Here is a 27,650-nt window from a genome sequence, read left to right as displayed (position 1 = left end):
GGATTCACATCTTTCTAGGGTGGTGGCAATCCAGGGTCGAGGGGGGCCCAGGTTCTGCTCTTGATGTGCCCTCAGCTCTCAGAAACTTTAAAAGGACTCATTGCTACGCAGTGACCTGCAGAGAAACTCTGCAGCCTGAGTGCCAGCAAAGCTTCCAGTGGGTACTGGAGTCAGCGAGGGTTGCAGAGCTGCTTTCCCCACTCCTCCCTCCTGCTCCACTCCTCCCCTTACCTCTTCTGGCATAGAAACATTTGTCTCTGTGTCCTTCCTGATGAGAGCTCTGATAAGCAACATTATCTATCACAAATTAACACTGCAGCTGTATAGTGAACCAAAGTGTTATTTTGCTATTTGTTGTATTTATGGTAAGCACAATAAATAGAACCAAAGAATAGTATCTGTTAGATATAAGCACAATAAATACAACCATCTCATCTATTAAGGATTAGAAGCACATGAAATAATCTTGAAAAAATCAACTTTATTTTTGCCACACACAAGAAAATAATTGGAAAAGACACCTAATAATCTCTGTAGAGAAATGCTGCTTCTGGTATCTGTCTACATTTCTGAAAGACATCTTGGCTGCTGGAAAGATTTGATAAAAAAATCCAATGAAATAAATTCAGTAAAATAATTCCAAACACGACCAGCCCTTTAAAAAAAAAAATCATTGAGAGTCACTACAGGCCTCTGCATCCATTTTATCATACAAAACAAAAATGCAGGTAACACAGGAGGGAAGGAGAAAATTGGAAGTGAAAATAACTGGTATTAAGAAAACTAATTTTTAATCACACAAAATGAACACCATTGTAGAGTAATTTTAAGGAACTAACTCACTTTAATAGGACAGTTGTTCAGTGTATAATTACTTCATTATCCAATGATAAAATAAAAGGTTTAACTTTAAAATGCACAGAATCCTTTTAAAGACTTCTTTTGTGTCACAGCCAGGTAGCCTACAGTTTTTACAGAAAAAATAAAGCTGCTCAGAAGTGTTCATAATGTATGCAGACATTTTAAACCAGAGTATGGTTTCAATTTTGCTCTTCCAATTGTTTTTTTTTTTTTAAAAAAGTGTAAAAACTATCAAATATGCAATTTTGCAAAATAACCCTTTATTTCATATGGCTCCATTATTTCCAAACAATACAGTACCCCAGATGTATAATTATTTTGTGTGATTGTATCAGATCACCACAAAATCTCCAGCTGACTATCAAGAGAATGCACCCAACCCTGGACTCATGATTTGGAAATCCCAGTTTTAAGTACCTTTGGTCCCAAAATTTTATGTCAAGGCAAAGCGGAGCAGTTGAATCCTGTCACACACAGTGATCGGTATCTGTATTATCTTGTACAAACAGGTGAAAAAAGTTAACAGCACTTCATGGCAGTGTCAGACAAAAAAAAGTTACATCATTTGCAAAACAAGTGAATAATGAACAGTACCACAGTGATCATTGTATTTTTACTGCAATAAGATGCATCTTATTTTTTTTATGCTGGGCATGAAGGAAGGAAATGGAAGCTTTTAATTTTCCAGTAAGCAAGTTAAATTGAAATCTTGCTTTTCAAAACCCAGTGAGAGCAATTTAAAAAAAAAAAATCCCTCCTGCAAGAGACATCATTGTTGCCATACTTGATAGAACTGTATGTAGAATACAAGAGAACCTGTAAGGAAGGCGCACTCACCAAAGGGCACTGAAGAAAACACCGCTCCCTTGTGAATGGGCAGATACACTTCATGTAATGGGAATCGAACAGCAGTAATGCTAAACCATTTGGACTTACATAATTTCAATTGTAATAACTTGTTTATCAACAATTAAACATAGAAACGTACAGATGTTTTCTGTGCAACCCTGGCAGAGAACCATCTTTATTTGCAATACACTTAAATTGCTATGTTCTCACTTCTGTGTGCAACAGCTTTCAGTAATTTTTCATTCTTTATCACTTTATACATTCTTCCATTATATATCCTCTAATATAAATTGAAAGTTATATTAATTAACCATTTTGTGATCAACCGTATGGTTCATTAACATAATTTTTCTATCAAACGCATTTTGAACTCTTCAGAAGAGGAAGCCCATGGATGGCACAGCAAAATGCCCCCTACGTCTGTAACACCAGCCAGCTACCAGAAGGTAGAACCGAACTGCAACTGACAGGAATTTGTTTTACAAACCAGCCTGCTAAGCTCAAAACAGTCTTGACCAGCATGGTATTTTTCACACAGAATTTCCTATATATTGTATACATTTTATGTTTTTCCCTTAAAAGAAAAACTTCTTTTATCCAACTTATTCTCTTTCATGAAGCAGCATCCAAGTTCATGCTGGGAGGGTGCTTTGGAGTTTCTGAACAACGGTTTCATTCCACTGTCATCTACAGCAGCTCAGCCGTAAGGAGACACAACGTCAGGCTCTCTTCACGTTTTCCAGTGCAGGCAGGAAAGAAGCCTAAGACCTAATACTATTTACTCACCCCACCAAAACAGCAATCAGTGCTTTAAAACAAATGTCTCGCAATAGTTAAGAACTACGGAGGAACAAACTGAAAATGAACAGGACCAGATAAATCAAATTATTATCTGAAACATTATTGCGCATTACTAACTTCTTTAGGCAGCATGTGAACACTATTGACTGCAATCCACTGGAAAAAAATATACTGCATTTGAAAAAACAATATGCTCTTACATGGAGTTCACAGGGTCTATAAAGAAAACCTCCTGATGTGAGCTACTGCTGTGCAATCTGCTTATATAAACTTCCCTTTTTATATCACTCTAGTCTGTCCTAGCTCAAAATAAAACCAGCTATACTATGGGCATCTCCGTGGTTCTGATCAAACCACCTGGTGGAGGACAGAAATGAGTAGCTTCTCATCTGCAGTTTGCAATTTTGAGAGTCCGTTTACACCCACATGCTGCAGACATAACCACTTACATGGTAATGGCGCTGGGCTGCCCCAACACCCTCCTGTAAAATGGCAGATTAAATACATTCATTCCATCAACTGTACTTTAGCAAGAGAAAGAAGAAAAAAAATACTCCCAAGACTGCCTCCCTTTCAGGGCATACCTCTTTTAAAATGGATTTTTACATTACACCACAATTCAGGTGTGTGACTAGGTGTGAAGAGATGGGATTTAGAAACAGTATCTTACCTAAAACACAATGCTGTAGGCAAACACTGTCCATTGCCTCCCAGCTGCAGTGGTTCTTTTAAGTCAATGAGGGGACTCATAGTTCAGGGGAACTTACTATGGTGTATCATTTTGCACCCATCCCACTAAGCTACCTTAGGATAAAACTACTGCTTTTGGGGGGACAGGGGTGGCATATTTGACTTGGTATTTTTCCATTAACTCAGGGAAACTGGCATTGCCTCATATGTTGGTATGCTCTTAGCTCCCCCCCAAAGGAACAGTGGCTAGGTAGGTTTTGTATTCTGCGCACCCCCCCCTGTGATTCATGTAGCAGGAGAAGGAGAGAGAAGGGGGTCAATATTGCTAACTCACAGCCAAAACTACTGAGGGCTTATTTTGTTCTCAGTAAAATTACTCTGTAAAAGGCAGTGTGCCAACATCTGAAGTTCTGGCTATCCTGCTTGTATTTAGAGAGATTAGTTTTATTTTAGGAACAGCTCTCTCAAATCTGTGTATAATCACATAAACACAATGCCAACTAGATCTGCCAGAAGTAAGACTGTACGTCATCGACAGTCTCTCAAAAGTATCCTATGTTACACATCTGAAAGTGTCTTCTGTTCCAGTTTGCCTGTAAATTCCACTCATCTTTCTTCCAGTAAGATTTTAGCATGGTGGTAAGCTAATTAATACTGCCCTCCAAGTAGTTATTCAGAGTATTTACCATACTTTTTTTTTTTAGTATCTTCCTATAGATTTATGATAGCAATTATACCTATTTTTTCTTTTTAAGAAACTAGTTTTTCTTCTATTATTCCTTAGCAAAACATTAAGATGGTTGGCATTGAATTATTTAAACTCTCCCACAAGTATATTTAGCGCTGTTGCAACTAGCGGGGGAGAAAAAGGCCTCTATAAACCACTCAAAGGTCACCTTGGTTGGACTGCAGTATACAAAATACAAAGGTGGCTAAAAATCACCAGCAGCACCAGCAGACCTTCAGAGACAGCTAGAATTGCTCTGGCTTCCAATGCATGACAAATAAAGCTCTCCCCTATTCCCTAAGTTTTATGTCTTTCCTTTGCTGTATTTTCACCTTTAAAAGTGCATTTTGAAAACTGATAGTGATCGTTGAGATGCATTCTAAACAAAAAGGGAAAATAAACCAAGTGACTTTGTATCTTCCAAGTTTCCTCATAATATGAGATACTGGTAGCACACGGAATTCAGAGAGCTGATGGTAAGGCCACAGCAGGGATGGGCTGATTCATCAAATGGGGACAGCTTTTAATTGCACTATGATGTTGCAATGCTTTTTTAAGGACTGATTCCTCACAAAACACACCTGATGCTGGATCTTATTTGGGTCTTGGTTTTAGATCAATGTGTCTAACACAACACCTGCTGACTGCATAGCCGCAAAGATACTGTCACCAGCTCTGTCGAGTATCTTTGACTCCAGCACAATGAGTTGCAATAAAGTACAAGTTGTGCAAATGAGAATCTCTACCACACCAATGCTGTACACACTATGGAAGAGACAAGTTGCTGGATTTTCTGAGCTCTAACTACAATGCCAAGAAATACTTGTGGTGACAAAGCTTTCTTGTCACAGACATTCTTCTACGGTGGTTGTACGATTGCACCTTTTGTCCAAATGCTGAATTTGCTTAAGTGTGGGTGAGAGTATACATTTTTAAAAATACAGACAATTCTTAAAATAATACATCATCAGGTCACTATGTTACTGATCTTCACTTTTAGTGGAGTTTAAAATTTCCCCAAAGAGAGGTAAGAGTCCATCCAGTATTTTCTTTTACTTTTGAATATTCACATTTGCACATACAACATGATATTCATATGCAAGAGCCTGGATTCCCATTGTGTCCTCAGGTCCCATTCCACTTTCAAAATAGGCAACGATAAAAATACTGAAAGATGCAGTACCACATACCGCCTGACAAAAACGCAAGTGATTGTATGCCGACCAGCCACAGGTTACTGAGGGTCATCTCCCGAGAAATAGCTTTTGTTTGACCCTGCAGTGGAGGAAAAGCTCCTAAAAGAAGAAAGAAAACACATTTAATGCTTCTGCAGCAGGAACAATAGCTTTAATGCACGACTCTTTACTATCGCTGTTTGTCCCACAATTGGTTACTTCTGTATTATGCTGTTAAACTTTCAACAGATTCTCTGACATTATCAGTTGTCTTCAAGAAAATTTAAAAAAACCCAAACCTTTTCTTTATTATTAAGAACAATTTTCATTTCATTTGGATATAAACTTAAACTTTAAGCATAAACTTCAAAGTGTTCCTTAAAAGCAGCCATCCTCAACCTTTGCAGGGAGATCCGACTGTCAACTAAGATTTCTGTGTTATTTCTGAAGTTATGTCTATATAATCAAATTGAATGGACACCATATTAAACTTTACAGCTGTTTGGTAATGATTTTGTATGCTGTGAAGAAGCAATACACATACACTCTCAAATTTTCCCTTGAACATACATGTACATATACACATGCACTTTTTTTTTAAAACAATATTTTCCATACGTTGTTTGAACATTCATTGGTCAGTCAGTCATATAGACCAAGGAAGCATTGTAATTTGCTATGCAGTTTCCCAGTAAGACTTTTTTGAAATGTCTGTTTAAATGAGAAAGACTGGCAGGAGATACAGCTGACACGATTAAAAAAAATTCATTTTTCCCTATTTTAACCTTTTCTGACTTACAACACTAAATTACATATGTCTGATTACATCAGAGCTTTATGATCATAAGCAAATTGTTGGCAGATCATAAGCAAATTGTTGGCATATATTTACATCAGCATATTAAATAATTTGCATTACATTTTACTGAGATGCAGAAAGCCGAGATGATATGAACCACTTTGTTGTTGTTAATCCTGAACAGTGCATATAAAAACTCTAAATACACCAGAGAAGATGATGTACTTGCTGCAGCATTATGGAGTCACAACTATTCATAGAAGAACAAGAGATGAATGATTCAAAGAGTAAAGATATAGCAGTGTCAGTTCTGAATCTCAGAAACCACACAATTTGGGCAATTAGATACCATCAGCAACTTACCTCTATGCTTCACATTTGCAATCACTGGAGGAATTGCAGTCAAGCATTTAAGACACAGCTCTTCTTTCTGTATGAACGCTCTTAAATTAAAACAAAACTCTAAAAACCCTTGATGAGTCCCATCCTCCTCTCACTGATAGGTATTTTCACACATGGGCAGATTTGCCACACCATTTATTTCCCAGCAATTCTCACTGCTAAGCTTCTATTTGTCCAGTCTATGCTACATTCGTTCTTCCATGGCCCATTTGTTTTCCTGTACCAACCCTGACCTTTGGTTTAAATAACTTTCCTTTTTCCTTGGTACTGATAGCAACTGCCTCTTCCCCCTCCTCCTCTCCCAAGCCAACATGTATCTTACGGAGGAAACGATCCTTCACTCTCCTAGCTGAGACATGACAAGCACTTTTAGTTGTCCTTCACAGAAATGACTCCTCCTTCCTCTTAATCATCTTAGCACCTATTGTCTGTCCCTCTTCCCAGTTCAACTCGTTTCTTGAACGGGGATGACGGACCTGTACACAAAATTTCCAGGTGAGGTTTCAGATTTGGTACAACAAAGAGTATTTCCGTAGCACTGGTGAAAACCCTCTCCTGTTGCCCTATACGATGACATTGCTTTACTTTTTCAGTTACATCACACCAGTTGACTTATGACCAGAATGAAGGAGGAGCATGACAACTTCAGTATACAATTACTCATTGCCAACTGATAAGCTCTGAGTTTATAGGTTTTTATAGTCTCCACAAGCTTTTGTCCTGCTAAATGTAATCTCATTTGTGTTACTGCAGTGTTCAATGCTATCCTGCTGAAGACTTCAGAGAAATCATGAACTTGCCAATACAAGCTTTCCACTACCTGCTAAAATAGGAGTCTGTGTTGCTTATACCTACAGATATTAACTGTTTTAATTTTATAAATGAAATGTGTAAAATGCACCTGTAAGAAAGGACGGGACAGTTTCATATTCAAATTTTAGGCAGCTACTTTTTTTTTTGTTTAATTTTAAGAGGTCTAATACTACAGCTTTTTCTCAGATCCATTGAAGTTCTTATCACTTAGGAATACAGCAAGAAGGAAAAGGGTGTTTTAGGCTTTGTTTCTTCCCAAATAAAAATATGCCAAAAGAATTTATTCCTACCAATGACATTGTCAATATAAACTTTTTAAGTTTCACGTAGCATTAAATGTTACTCCAGCTTTATGAAGTAAGCTTTATGAACTGAGACAAGTTCTTAAGAAGTGTGTATTTATTAAAAAAAAAAAGTCTTAAAACCACACCAACTTGAGACAGTGTAACACATCAATACAAAGCTAGTTCTTGAGCACCTTCAGGGATTCCCCTCACATTAGGCCTCAAGGACTTTTCCAGGGGGTTTCCAAAAACTGTAACAACACTTTTGCAGTAAGCCAACAAAAGCAATGCAAGCAAGTTCTCAACTGGCATAAATGGCAGTAACTTTAAGTTATGCTAATTTATGGCTAATAAGGTCCTATATCATAGTATCTACATTTAAAACATGTCTTATTAATTCATACTGATCACATCGGCAAATTATAACCAATTACCCTGTTTTGGAAGCGCATTTCAATGAAAAAATCTGATTATATTCATTATACTCTCTGAAATTCTGGTCTAGTTAAGATTTTTTGTGTATGACTTATTTTAATGATATTTGTGAAATAATGCCTCAATAACAAGAATTCGTTACCTCCTATTGACTACACTTGCAGTTTTAAACAGATTCACAAACTTGCTTGTCTAATAAAGTCCAATATATGCATTTGGATGCAATTTATATAGCAAGGTCTGACTTTTGCCATCAATGATGGATGAGTGACAGCAGTACTTCATAAAGCAAAATACAGCTCTGGGTTGTTACAGAATACTGTTGATCTTTTTAAGCACGACCATTGATAAATTAAGCACTCCAAAACGAATTAAAGCAGTCTTTGCAATAAATCATCTAACAGAAGTAGCATCTTTGTTTGACATAGCCATTCTGGAATATTAAACTCAGTTGATTCAAGAGACTCAATATTTCCCCCCCTCAACAACTGTGCTACTTGCTAATGAAGAGATTATTTTTCTTCAGAGACAAGGTGCATTACTTCATCTGGAGTCTTCCTACTCAGTCTATGTTTGATAAACTTCCTTTCCTATATGTCTAAAGAAAAGTCTATTTTTTCCTCTCTGGATTTTTTTTTTTTTATTTTGATGAATTCCTCTGTTTTGTATTTTGAAAACACACACACACACCCGCCCCCCCCACCCCACTGGAGGGCAGATGACATACTTCGGTATCAACTGGATGGGAAAAAAGAAAAAAAAAAAAGAGCCTTGAGGGAACACTTCTCCAGCTACAGTTTCAAAGTATTTACCTGATATTTTAAATCACATGTTTGCCAGTATCCCTTCAGTAATGTTATTAATGCCCTAAGTTTATTTAGATTCCTCTGATCCATTAACATTGAAAGTGTATTATGATATAAGTGATCCTCAGTATGTAGCAGCAAGGAGGCCAGTACTCACAGCACAGGGCTGCAGATCAAGACTCCAGAGACTTTATGCTATATAATTCTTACAGATCCTTCCAATCATAGCATCCTTCTGTTTAGCTTAACAGCAAGCAGAAGAGGACTATGGTTTTGGATTGGACCTGCAGACTACTTAGGTCAGTTTTCTCTAACAGTACAAGTGCCAGAGAAACATGCTAAATAGCCGCACTGAGCAGATAAAACAACCTGCCTCACGTAAGAGTCTTATTTAATAGCTTTTAGTCAAGAACTTGCGCGCTTTCAACCCTGAAGGTTTTATATCCCTGCCAAACTTAACATATGTCTGAATACTTTGACTATGCATGTCAATGTTCACTACCTCTTTGAATCTTGCTAAGTGATTCCAAGTCTATGAAATCCTGTGGCAGCAAGTTTCATGACTGAACTACGTTATTGCAGAAAAGGGAGGATTTCCTTAGATCCATTTTGCATGTGCCAGCTTCCAAACACTACCCTATTCTAACGTTACCCGGGTAATTTACCTTTCCTAGATCATTTCTTATCATACTTTTTTTGCCACGTAAAAAGTATCGATAATTATATCTGTTGTATTCGTGTGAAGAATGTATATGCATTCTTAAACCATTTTGAGATCCTTGTAAGAAAAGACATTAACAAAGCACAATTCTCTTTGCTAGGTATCATCCTACCTGTTTCATAGAAATGTGTCAAGAGATCCTCCTTTTCAATGAATCGTTGATATAGCCAGTGTGTAAGAGCTTCAGGCTCCGCAGGTACGTCTTTAACTGGAAAAATCCTACCAAAGAAATAAACATAATTAAACCTAGGAAATGCGTTCTGTATGTGAAGAACAAAACTCTTCCCTTCTGCCCCAGCCCACCCCAAAAAAACAGAGAACAAGAGTTTCGTATAAATCTAACTGCATGGTTCATTTGCTCTCCAAATCACAGATCACATAGGTATTAAGGATACAAAACTGGAATATTCTAGGTTACCAGCCAGATGCACACAGAAGACATAGCATAAAAGCTACTAAGTTGCTGGTTTGTTTTTTTTTTTAAATAGAATACTACCACACTGTATTCCTATCTTTAAAAAAATACAAACCAAGAAGCTATGAAGTTCATGCACTGAAACAGAAAGAAATAAAAGACCAAGAATGTTCATCTACAGTTTTGAAGAAACAGTTCTTCAACAGGCAGAAGCTATGTAATGCCACCACTAAGTACCAATAGCTCTTCTGCATCACAGAAAACGAGTCCTCTGTGCTTTTCAAAGGATGCCAGCACCTTTGTCTGAAATTTCTAAGGCAGGTTTTACAGTGAAAACTGACCATGTAAGTAAGTGTACTCAAATATTGATGCTCTATTTTAAAAACCCCAATGGAAGAATTACCAGTGCTTTGGTACTTCTACACTGAATACTAGGTCTACTTAGAAAATATCCAGGGCAGAATTCACTGATACACACACATACAGAAACCCCCAAATAACCCACCATACCTCACTGGATTTTTTTTGAAATAGAATTTCAAATCTTACAATGATTGTGAAGTCTCCTCAGTAACCCTAAGTGCCTTTTGATATATACAGGAACTTGGCATATCTGCTGTGTTTCACTGGGAGGCCAGTGCAGAAGAGCTTTGTCTATCAGGCTAGCCTGAAAAATTCGTATTCTGAAACTTAAGACCTTTACTGTAGGTTTCTCTTTTCAGGTGAGCTCCCGTTTACCCTGCCATCTACACCATGCTTCTACTTTCATTAGTGGATTTTTCATTTCTTTTTAAACACAGTCTTGATTGATTATATTGAAAAGAATTTGAAGTAAAACCACAATCATGTGGGAAGTGTCTGAACAGATACAGGAATGTCAGATGACAGAAATAAGACACTTTTGAAGAACGTTTTTGTTGCTGTTACTGTTGTCAACATCTTTGCTTGCTTTGTTGCCAAGTCATTTGTACCGCCTGCTTTCAGTATGATGCATGGAAAAATAAGCTGTAAATGGAGGAGAAAAGCACGAAAGCATTGCTCCAATGAGTGAATTAAAAAAAATGTTGCTTCGGTATACAGAGATAACTTCAATATAAGGAGATGAACAATTTCATTTTCCAACTACGGCATCAACATGACCTCAGATATTTCTGTAGCCTCTGTAGCAATTCTACCTATGTCTTTCTCACACAACTAGACCGGAGTTCTCTGTGCTCTAGTAAAGCCAGTCTCAGTAACCAGAAATTAGCAACTGCCATCTCAGGTAAAATACACTTTGAAGAGAAGTCTTTTGGCCAAAGACAAATATTATGAAATAGTTGGTGATCCAGTAAATAGCTCAAGTCTTCAGCATGCATATTAAGAACAATGCAAAGACAGGTAATAAAGAACTACTTTATCTTGAAGCCCAGACATTGTACAGCAGATTAAAATTAAACCACGTAGAAGCAAATTAAAAAAAACCACACCCACAGAGAAAGGACCATTTTTTCTTGAGGGTATAACACACTAAGACAGACTTACTCTCTGTCCCCAAACACAACCGAGTTGCCAAGCACTATTTTTACTCTCTTCTGCCTATCTGCTGTGAAGAGATAAGAGGACTCAGCAACGGAATATTGTGTTTCACAGTATATGTCTGAAGGACAGATGCTTGCTTACGCAAGTTTGAAGATGGTTCAGGACTAACAGAACGCACGTGTGGGCTCAGGACGGAAGTCTAGGATTACCATATGCAGTTTCCATTGTAAGCTGCAGATACTTTTCACCTCCACCTTCACTTGTCAGTTATCTAATGGGTAACAATTCTACAGCTCAATAACCTAGTTAAGCCTGGTATTTTTCCAAGAATGCACCTACTGGTCTGAAAACATTATCACAAGAGCTTACAAGATACTCATTAGAAACAATTTATGAGCTGGCACCTTAATGGAGTAGCAAAGTAGCGTAAGTGATACCAATATTGTGAGAGACTAATGGAACACAGCACACCACTTTCCTGCTTGAATCCACCCAGGCTCTTCTATGAATCAATAAAGTTCCAGAACACTTGACTCTCTGGATATAAACTCCACTTCTTAGAGGTTTAAGAAGCAATCACCGTTATACCCTTTTTGAATGAGTATTAATGCAGAGTGGAAAACAACTGGTTTTCCAATAACGCTACACTGCCTGTCACAATTTAGCAATGGTAAGTGCCAGTGTATTTAGAAGCATCTTCAAATATATTTTTAGATTATCCAGAGTTATTTTTACAAGCAGAACATTCTTATTAACGACTGATCTAAATTAGAGATGAAGTATTTAAAAAGAAAATCCTTAAAACTGTGGAACAAGCCGTTCCTGTACTAGGTAAGGTGAAGCTAAACCCCCCTGTATTTATACTAAACATACTGCCGCTATCATCGTTCTCTGCCCATCAGAGGGCTCCTTTAGCGTCTGTGTTTTAAAAGAACACGCTCTTTAAGGAGCCGAGCTTCAGGAAAGGTAACTGAGAAAGTCCAATGTTACAAAACTCTCTACACAGACGATCCAAAACAATGGCAGAAAGCCATTGCTCTAACTGCAGCAGGGTCATCCCCAATCATCGGCTGTGAGGTCTGCTGTTAAAAGATGCAGGAAATAGTTTCTTCTTTTCAATGAGGTATGTAAACAGTTGTCAATGTGGTCACAGCATGAGCATCATCCTGGCTCTACCCTACCTTTGGGTATCCAGCATCAGGAACGACATGAAAAGCAAACAGTTTGCTGATCTCATCAGGAAAATAAAATGTTATCACCACATAGAACTGTCCTGACAAGGAACAAGGTCAACATGTAGTATCTGAAGCTTCTAGATTCTCTTGGGCACTTGAATCTTTCTAGCTTTTGGACAAAACTAACCTCACATTGCATGAAAATAGAGTTTCTTTTTTCCTGGTGTGGCAAACAAGGAATTTAATAGCACTGCATAAGATAACTTGACCAGAAAATTCAAGTGGAATGGAAATGCCTCCTTTCACTTCTCACTTGCTATCGTCAGGGGGAGGTGAGGAAGGGGCTAAACTTCAATACAAGCAGTGCCACCCCAGGCTGCACCCTGAGAAGTTAGAAGTGGTGGTGGAAGTAAAGACGTACTCCGATGGGAGTCTGCAAAGCTGCCTCAGTAATGAAGCAGTATCTTCTAGCTGGAGGTTACCTATCTGCAGCTGCGAGGTGACAACGGCTGTGGGACCCTTCACATAGCTGACTGAGGGGATGGCAACTTTCTTAAACCACTACACAAATGGGTTTCTATGTCCCAAACCGAAATATATCAGCATAAATGACAGTCCAGGAAAGAAGACAGGAGATGTAACTGCCAAACACATGTTGGCATACATAAGAAATTGTAGGGACTTACCTACTAATAGGCCATTTCTCGAACTATCCCAAATAATTTTCAGAAATACGGCATTTTCAGAAACATCTAATCTCTTTTAAATGGTCCTTATTGGAGGAACAATCTCTAATTCTGTATTAAAATTCTAAAGTTCACAGATACCACCTTTAAGTACTAATTGCCATTCATTATCTGTCCTACCCTGAATTAAAAGTTCTTTATCACCCCTATGCCTTCTAAATCATAATATTATTTACTGTTTCAATGACTCTTTAAATAAACTCAGCATGATGGAGGTTGTTGGTAGATCTCAGGCATGACCAAAAGTAAGTTACTTGCGTAAAAACAGCGTATTAAAGTATATTGCCAACCTGGATGCCCTTCATAGACATTTCTGCAAAACTCATTCAGCAACCACAACCTATTCCACCTTATTTATAGCTAGGAGCCTAGTTTACTTCAATAAATCTGTATCAATGTAGACACAAAAAAAGAACTTCCTCAGTAGCTGAAAGCTTGTTTCAACAGCAGCACAGTACAAAAACTGGTACGAGAAAGAAAGGTGACATAGTACTCATCCGCATTATGGCACAAAGATAGCTGAGTTAGCTGGAAATAGCATCGTACTTTCATGCAGCATAAATGCAGCTATCCTCTGCGGCAGAGGCGACTACGGCTGGCTCTGGCTTCAGGGCCTCTACACCACAATCGCTATCACACAGTGCAAACGCGGGAGACGGTCATACAAGGGCATGACCCAGAGGGAAGCTAACGCAACCCCGTGCCATTCTTGATTGAGCGGAAGCTAAGCATCGAACAAACTTCATACACAGGGTTTTTTCAATTTTTAACTCATGGGTTTTGACGACATAAACGCAGCACATGGGAAATCTTACTATTAGAGAAACTTGGAGACCAGCTGAGAAACACCAAGTCAGTTAGACTAAAGACGTGACTGGTGCAAGAAGAAAAGAAATGATCCCAAAACTCAAGTCACTGTGGGGAAACAGTGGGAGTTGAGAATGGTACCCAGTACGCAGTCTTGCTACATACACCCCAAACCACTCAGCTTATTTCTGCTGAGTGTAACAGCAGTGAATTTGGATTTATGGTCAATGCACATCACAAAATGACGCAAGCATAAAGCTAAACCATTTTGAGAAGAGGAAACAAACCTTTCCAACAGTCTTATTAAAAGGCAAGTCTCATAGTGATGCCTCTACTTAGAGATGCCTTGCACCTTCCAGCCCTTTTTTTTTTTTTTTTTCTTCTTTTTTTGGTGCTCACTGCTTTAACAGCTGGGTTGAAATTTCCCCCCAAAATCCCAGTGCTGTTTGACCTGGAAGAAGTTAATTAGGTATTTTCCTTGAGTATTATGTTTCTAGAGAGCAAACTCAGTTTTTCAGCACTTTCCAATGAGTTTTGAGCCAAGTCTGTCAGGGTCAAGAAATTATTCCATAGTTAGAAGGGTAAGTTCTCCCACCTTTGTGTTTTGAAGAATCTGAAACTTGGTAATTGTCCTTTTTTCTAGGGAAGTTTCTTTTGACATCCCGAGGAAAATCAGGCCACAGCTTAGCCTAATTATGAGCTTCTGAAAAACATGTCATTTGTACCAAAAATTGAAGTTTGAAAAGCAAGGTTCAACTCATTATCGAAATTGAGCTTTCAAACAAAAAAAGATTACTGGATTAAACTGATCTGTCTGTGCCACTTCCATCAGCTAGAAAAGCATCTAAAAATGAAAACATAAGGCTGCTTGCTGTGTCCTCTACACTCCTCTGTTGCTCCCTAAAGTAGGATGAAAAAGAAATAAGCCTGCAGTAAAAGGACAGGCTATGAGAAAAGGAGAACACTAGATTTGAAAGACTGTAAGGCAGAAGGAGACAGGCTGTGACCAAGGGGAACAGCAGAGAGGACTGACTGAGCGGCCAGAACAAAAGAGGCTCTGCAGTCTCCTCTGCTCCAGTTTGAGTAGCCTGGAAAATGTTGCTTTTTTCCCCACTGCTGTCATACATGAATTCCTCACTCTGGACTACTCTAAAGGGGAGAAAAGCATGTTTAAATCCCGATTCTCCTTTCATACAGCAAAGACGGTATCTGGTCAAAACAATTCTTTACTTTTTCCAAAGGAGCTTTTTTTTTTTGTAATTTTTTTTTTTTTGCTGTAGCTCAGTTAAAAGAAATGATAGATGAGAAAATAGTGCGCTACAGCACACAGACTCATGCAGAACTTTCTCTCTCCCCAGTTAGTTAAAAATCACCCTTAAATTTTATTTCAAATGCAATCTCCCAAGACATTCCAAATTACAAACAACGAGCAAAATTTTATTGCACTAAATGAAAGAAAAGGGGGGAATAACAACAACCCAGACATACTCAATATACATTTAATGAACATTTCAGGGGACATTTATGTCAAACGCAGAAAAATAGAAATACCTCTGACATTTTCCATCTTTGGAAGACATTTCTGATATTTCCATCTTTTTAAAGATGAAGTCCACTTTACCTTGGGTTTTCCTTTGCTAACTGAGTTTGTTTCAAAGCGTTAAAGAAATGTACTCATTTTACAAAGGACATCTCGGGACTCTACACAGCACAGGCCTCTTCAAACCTCAGTCACTGATTTAATCCTTGCCTACACTGTTAAGGACAAAGAGTAGTATCAAAATTAAGAATTACTGAGGAACCACCTCGAATTTGTGACTCGCAGAATAAGCACTGGTGTTCCCAGCTGACAACCCCAGATACTCTAAAGGCTCTGTTAAAGCAATGTTTTGGTCTCCACATGGAAGATGACTTAAAGAGGTAGTTTAGGTCTCCTGGTCAAGCTGTACAGCTACACAGGTCTGGTGTATCATCCTCCACTCCGTGGCTTGACCAGCTGTCAGAGAGCAGCACTCCACAGAAACCTCCCAAGACACTTTTCAGCACATTAAAAGGTAGCTCTGCATTTCCAAACAGAAGTGCCAGGGGCGAGAGGAAGGAGGTTGACATGGCAAGGATCAGCTGGCTGGTCACAAAGTACAGCTGTTTGTAGCATGCACTGTTTAACCAGCATAAAGGGTTCTGGTGTTTTTCCAGAACTGCTCCTGGTTAAGATCTGACACAGAAACAGGCTCAAGACCACTGCATTTTTGGACAAATGAGGACACTACCTAGAAGCACACATGCAAAGCTCCTGAAAGTCAGTTTTCCGCTGACCATACCTATAATTTCAAAAACAAGCTCTAAGAAATTGATGTCAGCCCACGGGGCTTCAATTATGCGGCTTCCCAATCCTGGAGAAGGTTCAATAAAGTGATAGCAGAGCTGTAAGTTTTATTTTAACACCAGAAACCTTCCAGGAGAGAACAGTTGTTCCCTGTTCTTCTCTGTTCACCACACCCAGAGTTTCCCAGGCACATAATCCATCTTCACAGGTTCCCAGTGGTACCAACAACTCTGTTCAAATCATCAATACATGACTTAAAGTTGTCAAAACTCTGAAGGTGCCCATCATATTACAGCATTCTGCTAAAAAAACAACCTCTAATAAGTAAAGTCGGGTGATCTGGGAAAAAATAAAAAAATCAGTTGCTGTAATGCCCTGAAGGGAATCCAACAGGAATACTTCTGTTGAAGCAACAGAAAAGAATGAGTAAATTAATGTACACACGCTGTTCAGTCGCTCTCTACTAATCCTGCCATGGATAAATATATCCCTTACGTAAAGCAGAAAAATATTTTTAAAGCCACACAAAAATAGCTAAAAAGAAATTTTATTGTCAAAAGCACTGAAGGTGAAAATTCACCATATTCATTTCAAACTACAGCTCTAATTCCAGACACATTAAAAGGTATTAGCATATCATAGCTAGATGATAGGCTAAATCTGGAAAAAAAGATACAAAAGCGATATGACTTTTTTTGGTATAGAATTATTCTGGGTAGTCAAAGAGAAGAGTTGCAGAAGGACCTGACAATAGTTGTAGATGAAACTGAATACCAGTAAATGCAAGGCAATGAACACTGGGGAAGCAAAAAGCACCAGCAGCTATGCATACACTGCCACAGCCTCTAAGATTAGCTATTATTACTCTGCTAAGTGATCCTGAAATCAATGTGGGGAATTCAGGATGTCAGTCAACTCACAAACTAGTTATAGCAGAACCAGAAAAGGCGCAGACAAAAGTAACAACATACTCAGGGAAAGGCTTTTGTGTAAGAAAACACCAAATAGATGAAGACTCGTTGGGCTGGGAGGGGGACAGGGACAGCTAGGCAGGATATGAGAAAGCTCTGTAAAATCACGGGCCACAGAGTGTGTCACTGAGGCATGATTCATCCACTACAGGCAGGACACAGGAAAAAGGGTGTGCCCACTGAGGCATCACGTGGAGAACTTAACACAAACAAAAAGGAAGTAGTTCTGGCTGCCACCCTCAAGAACAGTTACACGTTGTGTCAGGGGAAATTGTAGAAGTCTAAGTATAAGCAGGTTAAAACGGGTATTAGACAAGTTCTTGAAGGGCAGGTCCATTAGCACCTACCAAAAGAGTGATCCAGATGCGACGCCTGCTCAGAACATGTTACAGCCACTACATGTTTATGTGGTTTGTGGATGTTGTTCACCTAGACTTTGACACTGTTTCCCACAGCATTCTCCTGGAGAAACTGGCTGCTCATGGCTTGAATGGGTGTACTCTTCGCTGGGTAAAAAACTGGCTGCAAGGCCAGGCCCAAAGAGTTGTGGTGAATGGAGTTAAATCCAGTTGGCGGCCAGTCACAAGCGGTGTTCCCCAGGGCTCAGTTTTGGGGCCGGTCTTGTTTAATATATTTATCAATGATCTGGATGAGGGGATCGAGTGCTCCCTCAACAAGTTTGCAGACGACACCAAGTTGGGTGGGAGTGTTGATCTGCTCAAGGGTAGGAAGGCTCTGCAGAAGGACCTGGACAGGCTGGATCGATGGGCCAAGGCCAATTGTATGAGGTTCAACAAGGCCAAGTGCCGGGTCCGGCACTTGGGTCACAACAACCCCATGCAACGCTACAGGCTTGGGGACGAGTGGCTGGAAAGCTGCCCCGCAGAAAAGGACCTGGGGGTGTTGATTGACAGCCGGCTAAGTATGAGCCAGCAGTGTGCCCAGGTGGCCAAGAAGGCCAATGGCATCCTGGCCTGTGTCACAAACAGTGTGGCCAGCAGGAGTAGGGAGGTGATTGTGCCCCTGTACTTGGCACTGGTGAGGCCACATCTTGAATACTGTGTACAGTTTTGGACCCCTCACTACGAGAAAGACATTGAGGTGCTGGAGCGTGTCCAGAGAAGGGAAACGAAGCTGGTGAAGGGTCTGGAGCACAAGTCCTGTGAGGAGCAGCGGAGAGAACTGGGGTTGTTTAGCCTGGAGAAGAGGAGGCTGAGGGGAGACCATACCACTCTCTACAACTACCTGAAAGGAGGCTGTAGCAAGGTGGGTGTCCATCTCTTTTCCCAAGTAACAAGCGATAAGACAAGACGAAACGGCCTCAAGTTGCGCCCGGAAGGTTTAGATCGGATATTAGGAAGAATTTCTTCACCAAAAGGGTTGTCAAGCATTGGAACTGGCTGCCCAGGGAAGGGAGGTATTTAAAAGGCGCACAGATGTGGCGCTTAGGGACATGACTTAGTGGTGGACTTGGCAGTGCTGGACTTGGCAGTGCTAGGTTAACGGTTGGATTCGATGATCTTAAAGGTCTTTTCCAACCTGAACAATTGTATGATTCCCGTGCCTTTGCTGCTACTGCCCACTGTGAGAACCAGGGTACTTTGTTAAATGCTACCCTGCATCCAGCTAAAGCCCTTACAGTCCAGAGAACATGTGCCTAAACTTGATGTGCCAATTTAAGAATTACTAGGACTGGAAAGTTAGCCACAGCTCCAGTTAAAACCAAGACACTCAGTTCTCATTTCAGAGGTATTACATCCAGCTCTCAGCCTTCAGAGACATGCCGCTGCATTAGTTTCCATTTGGGGCATACTTCAAATGTTTTTACAGGGTTAGCCGTAACAACTAGAGGTTATTAAAAAAAAAAAAAATCAAATAGAGAAGCTTGCCCCTGTCTAAACCAGTTGTTTAGACCCTCTGAAAGAAAACAACAAACCTACACCCAACAATAAACAATTTCTAGTATTTTTTCTTAGAATTTTAGTACTACAAGAACTGTAACATTCAAGCTCAATGCAAGGGAGGTTACATCATCTTTATACTCATGCTCAAAAATAGGTTTTGAATATACACATTTAGAAGCAGGAAGTTAACTCAACTTAAGTTATCTTTCTTTCTGAAAGGAAGTATTTTTTGAAATAGTCTGTAAAAATTCAAAATACATTCAACTTGAAATTATCCCAGAGATCTGAGAGACTACTAAGGTGACCTGAATAAACCACAATAGATACTATGATATCTTACATAAATTAAGGTGTAAGTATGCTCACCTTCGGAAAAACCTGAAGGCAGATTTCTACAAAAAGCAGGGCAAGATTTAAACATGGCTGTGGAAAGGAGCTCCAGTGAGCAGCCTGTACTCTCCATCACACAACACTGACACAGCAGTGATGCTGGAGAAGGTCATTCCCAGTTAAACTGCCACCCAGGGGATCCACGTAAGGATAGCTGAAAGCTTACTGTAAAATTCTACAAGCTCCCCAAATCAGCAAAAGGGAATTAAGACAAAATAATGGAATTTTGGGATAAAGTGTAATCAACTTATTTGGTATAGGAAGAGTGTTAAAATATTTCTGGAGACCTCAGACTTGCAATTAACTACAAACCAAAAGCAAAATGCAACTTCTCTCTCCATTAGCTTAGGTCTTGAGACAAAGAACTGCTGAGGAGAAAAGTTTTAATAGTATCCCATCCTGGATGTCAATGAGATTTGCTACGATTTCCAGAGTGCTGCTCTGCTCAACAATTAAGAGTATGCTTTGAATGAAAAAGCTGACATTTCTTTGCCAGAAATTTAAATACAATATATAATAATAATCTCAGGAAAACTGTTATTAAATAATACAGTGATTTTTCATTTGTTGTCATTATTTAAAAACCCCAAACACAAAACAAAGAAAAACAGGTTGGGTTTACTAGCAACTTAACATTAAAGTGGAAAAGATGACCTAGCCATCAAATATATTCCCCATAACTATATTCAGCCACAGGACATTAGTCAAAGACTTAAACGTGCTAAGATATGGAATGGTCACTGAACTTTTCAAAAGAAAACTGCGCTATGTTTAGATAATATGAGTTGCCCACCTGTGAGACGCACATAAAAAAAAGACACTGCTACTGATTTCCCATATCCTGAAACATGATGCTACTAATTTGTGAATACTTGTTTTTTAGTATTTTAGTTGAATGTAAGAGTAGAAGGTTTATTTCCTACCTGTAATGTACATGTGTAACCGTTGGTTGTCGGTAGCCAAGAATCCAAGTTTGGATGTCTATAGGTTCACCTTTGGGATACGCAATGGTTGTATCTATCACCCACTGGAGGCCTTTTGATTTGCTCTCTAGAACAAAACGAAATGTGATATTAAAAGTAATCAGAAAGTGCATGTCACTCATTTATAATAGTTATTCCATTTTTATATTACTTCATGAGGTATGAAGCACAAATAACATAAGACAGCCAAAAATCCAATCTGGATTTCACTACAGAGCACAGAAATACACTTACAAACTTCAGCTAGCCCAAGATTTTACTTTCACAGTTATTTCTGTTCTTGTTACACACAGAGAACGTACACAGAATAGAACAAGTTCACTCACTGGGTATGAGTATAGTCACATAACATGTTGGCCCAAATGTTAGGTGCTCCTCCCCATTCACCAAAAGGAAAACTTAAAAAATAAAAATCTAACTTTCTTGGTCTGCACTTTAAGCACATTTACAACCAAGCCTTAGTAAGAGCTCGCAGTTGCAGATCACTGATGAAGAAACAGCCATGCAGACCCCTTCGGACAACTAGCCTCACTACTGGGTTAGGGCAAGTGGATAAAGGTGATTTATGTCATACAACGTAATTAGATTTTTCAGACATTTTTTAAAAAAATCCCTCAAAGGTTCTTAAAAATCTGAGTTACGGGATAAAGAGGAAATACACCATTTAGTGTATTAAAGACAAGAAAGCAATGAATAGAAGATTGTCAGTTTTCACAATGGAGAGGAGATTGCATCCGCAAGGTCCTAGAAAGACTGATACCGGTATATGTTCATATGCTGCTCAGCATATTTAGAAACTGAAAAAAGGATCAAAGGAGGTAAAAATATTTGCTACGAAGATTATTCAGGAGAGTCAAATTTAAATCTGAACATAGGTTACTACCAGCAATAGTCAAGGTCAGATATCAGTCTAGCCATGACCTCTCTCTCTGGCATGTCTTCAATTCACAGGTTTGCAAAGAGGGAGAGCAGCAGATCTGGAAAGCAAACCAGGAAGGAGGGGCACATTGCCAAGATGGCATGGAGTTTAGCTTGTCAATTTGATATTTGTTCTGTGGGAACTGGCTCTGCCTTGTATCTGAGGTCACGTTATGTTCGGGCTAGTACAGTAGTATGCTTACTTGATGCTTAATGCACTAGTATAGGAATATGCTTACATCATACCCAGCAATATCTTAAAGCATTTAAAAAGTTGACTATTAAAACCAGCCACCTGTTGGCAGAAGCATGTAAGAGGTGTTAGGTCTTAGTATAAAGTACAAGACCTTTCAAGCCTGCAGCTGAGATAGCTATGAAAGAAATATGATAGGAGGTTGACAAAAACACTGTTGGCATGAAGAACGTGCACAGGGATAGACTGTTCACAGTCCTTCTCAATACAAGAATAGACGTATTCAAAATGAAGCCAAGAGGAAAAGTTTTCAAAGCAAACAGAGAAATGATTCTTCATGCAGAGGGGTATAAAACTGTGGGGAACCCCTTGCCAAAGGATGTCAAGTATGCCGAGAGTTGGGTTCAAAAGGAAATTGGACAAGTACATGAAAGAAATCTGTTGGAGGATTAAACAGGCAGAAACCCCCATCTGGCTTGGGAAACAGTAAGAAGCTAGGAGAGTATGTGGGAGAAGTATAATGCACGTTTGCTGTGTTCACACTCTTCCTCTGACACCCACCTGAAGTCATGGACAAGATGTTTGGTCTTGCCCAGAATCGCCACTCAAATTTTACAGAAGAGCTACCACACACATGAAGAAATCCGCAACACATGGTCTGAGACACTCTAAAAGCCACAGAGTTATTAACACCAACCAGAACATACGTGCAAGGACTGACTCGCGAGTTTCTACCTGGATTTCATTTAATTGAATTTGCATTTAATTTAATTAATTGTGAGAAGACAGTTACAGCAATGCTATCACATATATATATCAATTATTTTAACAAGAAGCTTGTGTTTTCACGGTGTCTACTCAACAATGGAGTTGTTCTGCTTTGTTACAAATGCAAATACACTACCTGAATAAGGCTAGACAGTATTTCCTAATATTTAGGTTATGAGTTATTAGTAGCTACTATGTGCTATTCCAAAATTTGACCAAGTGTAAAGCTACACAGGTCACGCTGAAACATCCAGTGTCACCTTCTGGAAATACAGTATTTTAAAACCCTGACAGACACATGAAATGAGAACACGAGGTCCCGTTAGAGGCTCTAGGCTTGCCAGCATCATGACAGAGTGCTTGTCAAGTCTCTTAACAAAAGCACTAACTACAGAGTCCTTCATTTTAAAAGTAGCAATGTATCAGAGAAAAGCCAATATGAAATTAATAGTAAATCCACAGAAGTATTAATTTAGAAATGGACTTCGGAACAAAGCCATTCAATTTATTATTTTCCCAGATGTAAAGTAAGAATGGATAAAGACAAGTAAATTGTCTAAGTGAGTAGGCAACAAAGATCATTAATTGCAATTAAAAAGTGCCAGATGAATACAGGCACATTATCTTATTATTTACAGTAAAATGTTTTAACATCATTTATTAAATATTTAGCTAGTATTTCAAACTGTCCTTTCAGTGGATAATGGTTCAAACTTCATTATGGGAAGACTCCTGCAGTACTCTTTGGTGCTGATTTCCTACTTTCTGCTTTTGTGGAGCAGAGCTGCTGCATGGATTCCTCAGACCAGCTCCAAACTCACCTTTAGCACCCTCCAGGGCAGGGTGGGGAGAAAAACCTGCCTCTGACAGCCCACCAGGGAACCCCAGGTTAGGGAAAATAAATAAATAAATAAATAAATTCTGAAGGTAACGTCAGCCTCCATAGATTCTCCTTTGGAGCAAGCAGCTACCTTCACATGCAATTACCAAAACGTGCTGTCAAATCACAGTCACAGGCATTATTTCTGCATGCTTTGGTTTAAAAGAAGCCTTAAATAATCATGCAAGATCCCACACTGACAAAAAAAATCTAAGTCACCAAGGATTTCGGAAAACTAATTTTGAAATAAATCTTGCTGTCCTTTTTGGGGAGTTATACTGTGTTGTGCGCTGCTCAAGAACATATTCATTTTAAAGCGATGAAGCTCTAACAGAATCTGAAACTGAAAAAGAAACAGACAACTGCACACAACACAAAGGGGTGGGACCTCAGTATGCCTGAGAATGCTGCTTTCAACCCTAACCAGACCTTTGAACAAGAATAAACCCTATTATTTTTTAAATGGAGCACACTAACAGGAACTCAGAACAGAAAGACTTCTGCATTAGTTGTAGTATGGTGTGAATCTCAGGTCTAGCATTTGTAGCTGAAAAAAGGGAGTTGCGTGTACCTATTCAAGAACTCCTCTTGCCAAGTTTGGCTTGGCCAACGCAGCCACAGATGTTTCTGACAGCCAAACCCTTTTGAACTTTCTACCTACCATTAAAAGACATCCTCATCCTTCATTTCTAGTACCTGCTAAAAGGTTGAGCAGCCTGGCTGCCAGAGACTTCAGCAGAAGAAACTGCTGCAGAGGCCAAATTTAAGCTGATCTCTCCAAGGACTAGTTTTTCTTCTGCGGTGTCAGTCTGCTTGCCACTTTCAGCACAGGTGAAGGATTTTGATTTCTCCAATCGCCTCAAAATGTTAGCAGTCTGATTCTTTTTAAATAGTACATAAATGTTCAAAACAGGCATGCAGGCATCTGTCCTAACACAGTTGCATCCAAACCATGTAGTAATAATGTACCTTAGTATGAATGGTACATACTTGACTTATGAGTGCTAAGACAAGACTGAACGATCATATGTAACAGTAGCTTTCTGGCCTAGACAAAAAAAAAAAAAAAAAAAAATTTAAACAGTCTCCTAACTTCTTGGTTTTGGTTGTTTTTTTTTTTTTGTAAAATCACCAGCAGAGGCAAATCTTCATAACTATTTTTTTTCCTTATTTTTGTTCTGGCTGTGGATTCAGCAATAGTAAGTTGCTTCATATTTAGTTATGAAACAACTTACTATTAGCACCTTCAAGACATTCAGTGCTCCATCATCCTCTACAGTCCTCTCACAGCAGATACTTGACTGTCTACAATCACAAATTCAGTGGGGTTCAGAGCTTCTCTTCATCTGCTCTATGTCCTCTCTGGGGTTACTCTAACCAATGCTAAAAGCCAGATTTGACTATGCGCAGGACTCTTCAAACCCGCCAGCAGACCACCAGTGTTTACCACTGAGAAAAAGAGCAAGTTATAAAGACAGGTTTCAGCAGGAAACCTTGCCCCCAGCTGAGCTCCGGATGGTGTGATACTGCTGGATTGTATCTGGAGTGGAAAAGAATGCACCAGCCAGGTGTGAACCTGAGGACTGCAGCTTCCACGTGAAAAAGAAAGCATTTACTAGCATTCACTAGTATTCAGGTGTGGTTTCCTGCACACTTACATCATGCTAAACGCAGCCAAAAGAGGCTGTTGCCTCCCCCTCCATAGCAACGCGTTCTTTTAACTTGCTACTTGTCCTCTACTTGTCCTCCTGTGATCAACTGGACCACTGACCTTAAAATTAACTCTTTTCCCAAAGATCAGCTCTCAGACTGAACATCTTACTCATTATCCCAAGATATCTCTGTAACAAATCACATGGAACAAAACAAGAAGCCCCTTTTCCAGGATTAAAAAAAGCCTTCCCACATGTTATTCAAGTCACATCCCTCATACCACAGTGAATCAAAAGGTGTTTTAAAAAAATAAATCAATTATGAAGTCCACTGTCCAGTTCTGCAGAAGGGAAAACTGAATTTCTCTAAGAAAAAGCATCAGAACCAAATGTACCGTGCTGCATTTGAAAAGAGTACGATAAGATTTCAATATGGCTCTAACCAAGCTCAATCACAGCCTCTTATCAGACAAAAAATCGCTGCACGGTAAAATACAGCAGAATTGAAAAAACAGACTAGAGCAAGGTTCATCAAAAATAAGCTCTGGAACGCATATCTTCACTGAACAATTGCTCCAAACTCCTTTGAATTGCCAGCTGTTTAGGACTTAGAACATTTTGCTAGTTCTAAAACTCACAAGATCAATTCTTATTAACTGAAGAAACATTGTACCTGCAACTATGTCAGAGAATTTGCGTTCCGTTAAAAAATTAAACAAACAAAACAAAACCATAAAATACCCCCCCACACACACGCATCGGTTCCTACAGGGTTAAGGTGATGATGGCTACGCATCAAGTATTTTTATGCTGCCCATATTTCTATTCTGCACTAAAACCTTCTCCTGGAATGCAGGCGCTGGCAGCAGCACTCTGTTTAGCAAGGCACAGCACATCTGCCCAGAGGGATGCTTTCATCAGACACCAAAATTAACTTACAGCATCTTTTCAGGGACAGACACGACTTAACTGCATTGTCTGTACTTTCTAGCTTCAAAAGCACTCAAGCCATCAAGTGATAGTACTACCTTTCCTCTATGTTTTTCCATCCTTCTATTTATTTAGGAATAAAATTGTACAATTCCATTAAACACGTGATTCAAAAGGGAGCAAAAGCAACAACTATTTTAGTAATTTAATTTAGTATTTACCAGCAGTAAGTTAAAATTCACTTGGATGAAGGCAAGTACTTGGGACTTTAAATATGAAAGAAATCTTGGAAAACTGTTAGGAGGAGGAAATTAAGAAAATAGAGGCTGCTTGCCTTGGAAAAGCAACCAATAAAGAACTGATCAGTTTAAGTACAAGAATAATCAAATAGTATTGATTGTCTAGCTCAGGAACATTTGTTCTTCCTCTGTCACTTCACAGAGGAAGAATCAGGTAATAAACTGTGGGAAATTCCTAACTAGTACAAAAGTAAAACTGAAAAGGTGATTGGATATTAAGAATACTAATATAATAATTAAGGCTAATGAAATTTTGAGGAGGCTTACTGCACCTTGCACTTCACAACATAAACCCACCTCTATCAAAGGGATGACAGAAATCAGATTAGAGACCTTATAGAAGAAGGACAGATGATGTAGCATTTAGCTGTTGCACAATTCTTGAACTACTATTTGAAGGCTGTAACTCCAGGGGGATTTGATGTACAAAAGCAAGTTAGCGGGCTGGGGAGCTGGGGGTGGGGGGGTGTGACATGAAACAACTGTGTGCAACTTGGTTTGGAGCAAAACTACGGTGCAGCGTAGCAGTATATTAAGAATGAATCATCTTTAATATTATTATAGTTGCTTTTGTCATCTTTTCTTCTTTCACCCAGTATTAAACACCATTCCAGTTGAGAATGGAGAATGGTATAAAATCTGCAATGGTATAAAAGCTACAAGGAAAATTTTAAATTAATTAAGTACTAATAAAATGACAGCACTCAAGAACACCGCAACTGTGTATTATGACTCATTATAACATAGCTACCCAGGAAACTCAAAAGGAAGGGGACGTGATTTTTGTTACTCCTAATCTACAAACCAATTAACTAAAATCAGGTGGGGGAGAGAGGTGAACCCTCATTATTATCCGTAAAGCTTGGCAGGAACAAAAAGATTAAGAGAATGATAAATAATGGAGAAGAAAGCTTATTATAATAAGCTGAATAATCACAAGAAGTGGTGCAGAGGAAAAATGTTTTCAGTGAACCACGAAGTTCAAGTGCGATGCTACTGACACACAAGCCACTTCCCAAGCAAAAGAGTACAGTAATAATGTACAAGTTTATACGCAATCTCTATGCAAGACACTGGCGAAACCTTTCCTGTATATAACTGCACCTAGTTCTAGCACCCCCGACTCAACGATGGTAACCCAAAGAGGATACAGGCAAATTCGATTTCACTGAGCCAGGTTTTTTCATGTGGTTAAAAAAAAGGGAAAGATAAGAGAGATAAAAAGTAAAGATGAGCACTAACTTGTTAGGCTTCTAACTTTATCAATTTATACAATTATATTTCATTTAACTGAACAAACATTCTTCAAAAATTTTCTGAAGTGGCAAGAGTACAGTAAAAGCATTTAGAAAGCAGGAGATCAGAGGAAGAGTCTTTTATACAAGATATAGATCAAGAATTAACCATTT

At 39.0% G+C, this 27,650-nt stretch overlaps 1 protein-coding gene across 1 annotated transcript in view; it reads right to left on the bottom strand.

Moving 5' to 3' along the window:
• Positions 1-461: 461 nt before the first annotated feature.
• LPGAT1 (lysophosphatidylglycerol acyltransferase 1) overlaps positions 462-27,650 on the bottom strand; it is a 66,495-nt gene continuing 39,306 nt past the window's right edge. The window contains exons 6-8 of the mRNA XM_059834991.1: positions 20,542-20,668; positions 9,476-9,582; positions 462-5,223 (exon numbers count right to left, since the gene is read on the bottom strand). Coding sequence (XP_059690974.1) covers positions 5,072-5,223; positions 9,476-9,582; positions 20,542-20,668 — 386 coding nt within the window. The 3' untranslated portion in view covers positions 462-5,071. The remainder of the gene's footprint in view (positions 5,224-9,475; positions 9,583-20,541; positions 20,669-27,650) is intronic.

This window comes from Gavia stellata, chromosome 2, assembly GCF_030936135.1.
Source record: "Gavia stellata isolate bGavSte3 chromosome 2, bGavSte3.hap2, whole genome shotgun sequence".
NCBI classification, from domain to species: Eukaryota; Metazoa; Chordata; class Aves; order Gaviiformes; family Gaviidae; genus Gavia; species Gavia stellata.
The sequence above is the reverse complement of the archived record's forward strand: the minus strand, read 5'-3'. Positions and strand labels throughout refer to the sequence as shown.